The 4,276-nt window shown below is 45.3% G+C and overlaps 1 protein-coding gene across 1 annotated transcript; it reads left to right on the forward strand.

The window, feature by feature from the left end:
* Window positions 1–1,827: 1,827 nt before the first annotated feature.
* On the forward strand, window positions 1,828–3,220 carry LOC147439191 (F-box/kelch-repeat protein At3g24760-like). Its single transcript, XM_086484267.1, has one exon. The coding sequence runs from the start codon at window positions 1,854–1,856 to the stop codon at window positions 2,964–2,966; it is 1,113 nt and encodes a 370-aa protein (XP_086340393.1). The 5' UTR covers window positions 1,828–1,853; the 3' UTR covers window positions 2,967–3,220.
* Window positions 3,221–4,276: the final 1,056 nt, after the last annotated feature.

Here is a 4,276-nt window from a genome sequence, read left to right on the forward strand (position 1 = left end):
GACAACCTGTTGTCAATCTGTGTGTGTATGTGTGTGTGTGTGTGTGTGTGTGTGTGTGTGAGAGAGAGAGAGAGAGAGAGAGAGAGAGAGAGAGAGTAGAATACGCAAATCCAACCTTTTTCAACAACATACAGATTGTAGTAGCCAAAATTGTGCACCTGATAGTTTGCATGTGTGTGCACGCTCTATGTGTGTGTGCATGTCATTGTCACTGTATGTGTGTGTGTGTGTGTGTGTGTGTGTGTGTGTGTGTGAGAGTGAGAGAGAGAGAGAGAGAGAGAGAGAGAGAGAGAGAGAGAGAGAGTTTCCTTGGCAACTTGGTAGCCCACCAAAATGACTACATATATTGGCAAGCCATGGTTTTGAAAGCATGGTGCAATAGTAGCAAGTTGGTAGAAATGTGGTACATTGTCATTGATTGATGAGTAGGGAGATATGGACAACTCAAATTTATTAGAAGTCGTGTAAAGGATGAGTTGATCGCAAACAATCGGCCAAAAGCACTCCATGTGTTTATTAAGAGAGAGAGAGAGAGAGAGAGAGAGAGAGAGAGAGAGAGAGAGATCCAATTGCCATGCTTTTCTTGGTCGCAGCAACGCACGGGTCACATACTAGTACAACTAAGCCTACCTCTTTGCAACTATAATTTATAATCCCCCTTTTCATTTTGGAAAAACTAAGAGCGCTCCCCCATAGGTGGAGGGCCCTTTTGTGGTTCAAGGACTCTCAAGGAAGCATCAGAGCCTCATAGAGCTACTCGTATGCAAGTTTCCCTAACGATTCGGATGAGTTAGAATGAACAGTGTGAAACGAGGTAGGTCATCAGGTGTAGCAAATTAGCAATATGTTGTCAAAAGGTGGATCTTCATTGTAGAGGGTGGTGGAAGTACCCCCCAACAAAGCTGCCACATGTAATTTCGAAAGGGGTGATTTTTGAGCGTAGCAGTGTATGGGACTGCTTCAACAGCTTTTGAGGGCCATACTCTATGCCCGTTGGTGTTTTTTTGGCTTTCTAAAAGAAACCTTAGAGGAGAGTTGAATTAGATATACTTTCAATATTTTCAATGATGATTGAGACTAACTTTAAATGTTATTTAAATTTTAAATTATTAAATGGATCTTTTTATTTCATCTTTCATTTCATATCCTCACATGGCTTTACTTCATTGCATTCTAAAGTAAAGCTTCACTTTCCATATTTCTAGTAAATTTTATAAACACACACACACACACACATATACACAGCGGCGTACACACACACACACACATATGTGTGTGAGCAAACCATGATAAAAGTAAAAAAAATCGATGAAATGTGAGAACTTAGTTTGAAAATCTTGTAAATCTCAAGTTTTTTTGTTAGTATTTTTGGTTTGTTTCTTTGTGAGGAGGAAACTCTATCACTAAAGCCATAGTGACCCTTTCACTTGTTTTCGTGTGTGGAGACATATGTATGATGGACTAGGCGCATTAGACAACTTTGACTATGTCAAATTGCAATGGACGTAACTATTAATACCTATTTGGATGATTAGGACACTAGACTTGGTGTCAAAAATTTAAAATTTGTATGAGTCAAAAAATGTTTTTTTTTTTTGGAAAAAATGCAGAACCCAAAACAAGCTTGCAGGGAAGTCAAGGCTAATTTCGAAATAAAGGTAATATAAACGAACGTGGAAAAAGGACGGGTTGTTAAGAAGTCGTCATGGGTTCAAGTTGCAACTGTTGTTTTATAGATAACGGATTGGATTGGATGAACGATCAATCCTACGGCGAAAAGTCAGTGTCGAGGTTGCCACTAGCTATATATATATATGTATATCTACGAAACAGCTAACGCACATTTTGCAGACATGGACCTTCCCTTGCCTTTGATTGAAGAAGTACTCGCTGGCCTTCCCCTGCGCTCTTTGCTGGCTGTGGCCGCTGCCTCCAAAGGCCTGCGTTCACTTGTCGCCTCCCCCTCCTTCGCCACCCTGCACTCCCGCTTTGCCTTCGCTGCCTCCCCCTGGTTCTTCTTCTTCGGCTTCAACCTCCTCCTCCCCCACCGCTCCCAAGCCTTCGCCTTTGATCCTGTCTCCTTCTCCTGGCTCCGCCTCCCCCTCTCCCCCTTTCCGCCCCACAACTCCTCCTCCCTCTCCTCCTCCCACTCCTCCCTCTACGCCCTCTCCGGCCCCATGCAAACCCACCTCTGCATTGCCCCGTCCCCCATGAAGCAGAACTGGCAGATAATCGAAGCCCCCATGCGTATTGCCAGACGTAACCCGCTCGTTGGCATCTTCTATCATGATCCCTGCAAATTGGACGTCGCAAGCATTGTGGTGGCTGGCGGCGTCGACCACGACGACAAGGATGAGGAGGACGAGCTGGCTGTGGAGGAGTATAATGCAGAGAAAGGAGAGTGGGAGAGGGGGGAGGCGATGCCGGAGGCGCTGAGGGGGAAGAGTGTGGTGGCGGCGATGGCTGGGGGGAGGTGGTATGTGGGGGATAGAGGAGGAGGGGTGGTGTGTTGTAGGGGAGAGGGTGGAACGTGGGTGGAAGGGAAGGTGGAGAAAGGGAGGGAGGTGAGGGAGTGGGAATGGGTGGGGAGCGAGGTGGCAGGGCTGTTGGCAGTGGCGGCGTGCGAAGGGGGGAGAGTGAAGGTGTACAGGATGGAGGAAGAGGGGGGGAGGATGAGGGAGGTGGCGGAGATGCCGGCGGATATGCGGCAGTTATTCCAGGAGGAAGGGGAGGAGGGGGAGGCGCAGGTGGTGAGAGTGCGCTGCTGTGCTGGCGGTGGAAACCTTCTTTATGTGTACAGCGACTCCCCCTTCAAAGAATATGCGGCCTGCGCTTGCGAGATGGCCATTGATGGCGGCACCAGTCGGTGGTACCGCCTGCCGCCCATGCCGGCGCCTCTGCATCGATTTGACCGGGTTTCCTGCCTTAGCGCCTCCGTCCCTTTACCTTCGTGTATCAACAGCTAGTTTGACTGGCCCGCCCTCTGCATCACGTCCTGAGCTCAAAACTCGCCGATAGTGCGCCGCTGTCATACTATTTTACCGATGGTCACCGTCGACCGACCTCCAAAACGATCACGTCTACTTTTGATTGATTTTCCACAGTGTTTTTATATATCTACGTCTGGACCTATTATCCTCTCCCGCCAATTGGCGCCAAATTTGTAAATAACATTTATTTATTTATTTATTTGGGTTGCTGTCTCCAGCATTGCCTCAAATCCATTGGCCATATTTTCATGCCATTGAGTGTCTTACTAGTGTTTGACGCGCACGTTGCGAAGACCAAGAAAAGCATGGCCATTGGGTCTCACACACACACATACACACATTTTGTACATGTGGATAAGTGTCCATATGCCCACAAGTGGAGAGAATGGATCACTCCAAGAAGACCAAGAAAAGCATGGCCATTGGGTCTCACACACACACATACACACATTTTGTACATGTGGATAAGTGTCCATATGCCCACAAGTGGAGAGAATGGATCACTCCAAGAAGAGGACATCTCTTTCTCTCTGTCTCATACACACACACACACACACATTAGATCTTTAGATCAAGATTTGTCAAGTAGATCTTTGATATCTATTTTCATCAATAAAAATTCTCTTCTTCTTCTTCTTCTTCTTCTCTCTCTCTCTCTCTCTCTCTCTCTCACACACACACACACACACACACACACACACACACACTTACACTTTAGAGTTGGAGACTTGTCAAGTAGATCTTTGAGATCTCTCTCATTGAACAAAAAGAGAAAATTATAATAACCATTGACTATGGTGGATTGGGTATAAAAATTCCCTCTTAAAAGCCACCTCTTAAATTAAAGATTTGTCTGGTTAGAAATTTGAGATCTCTTAGTGTGTTCCTATAATATTAAAACCTCTCTCTCTCTCTCTCTCTCTCTCGCGCGCGCGCGCGCAAAGACAAGTCCACAACCACATTCTCAAATAACATTTCTCGTTTCCCTCAAACCACCCTTTACTATATTATGAGCCTAAAAGATATACCTCAATAGCCAATAGTGAACTATCTCCATCGAGCACAATAGTTTCACCCTCTTTTGGTTTTCACAACCATAGGTCCTTGAGCCGTAATCAAGACCGCATCAATGTATATTAGGATACTTCATCTTTGGATTTCCATAATCTTTCCCTTTGTAAGGCTGTCGTGTTTACAAACTTTAACGATGACACTTTTTTATTTTATGGAGTATATGAAAGCCAAAGTAGCTATTGCTAGTTAGATAATGCATTTCTCATTGCAAA

This window comes from Adiantum capillus-veneris, chromosome 16 (assembly GCF_014529385.1).
Source record: "Adiantum capillus-veneris isolate H3 chromosome 16, ASM1452938v2, whole genome shotgun sequence".
Classification (NCBI taxonomy): domain Eukaryota; kingdom Viridiplantae; phylum Streptophyta; class Polypodiopsida; order Polypodiales; family Pteridaceae; genus Adiantum; species Adiantum capillus-veneris.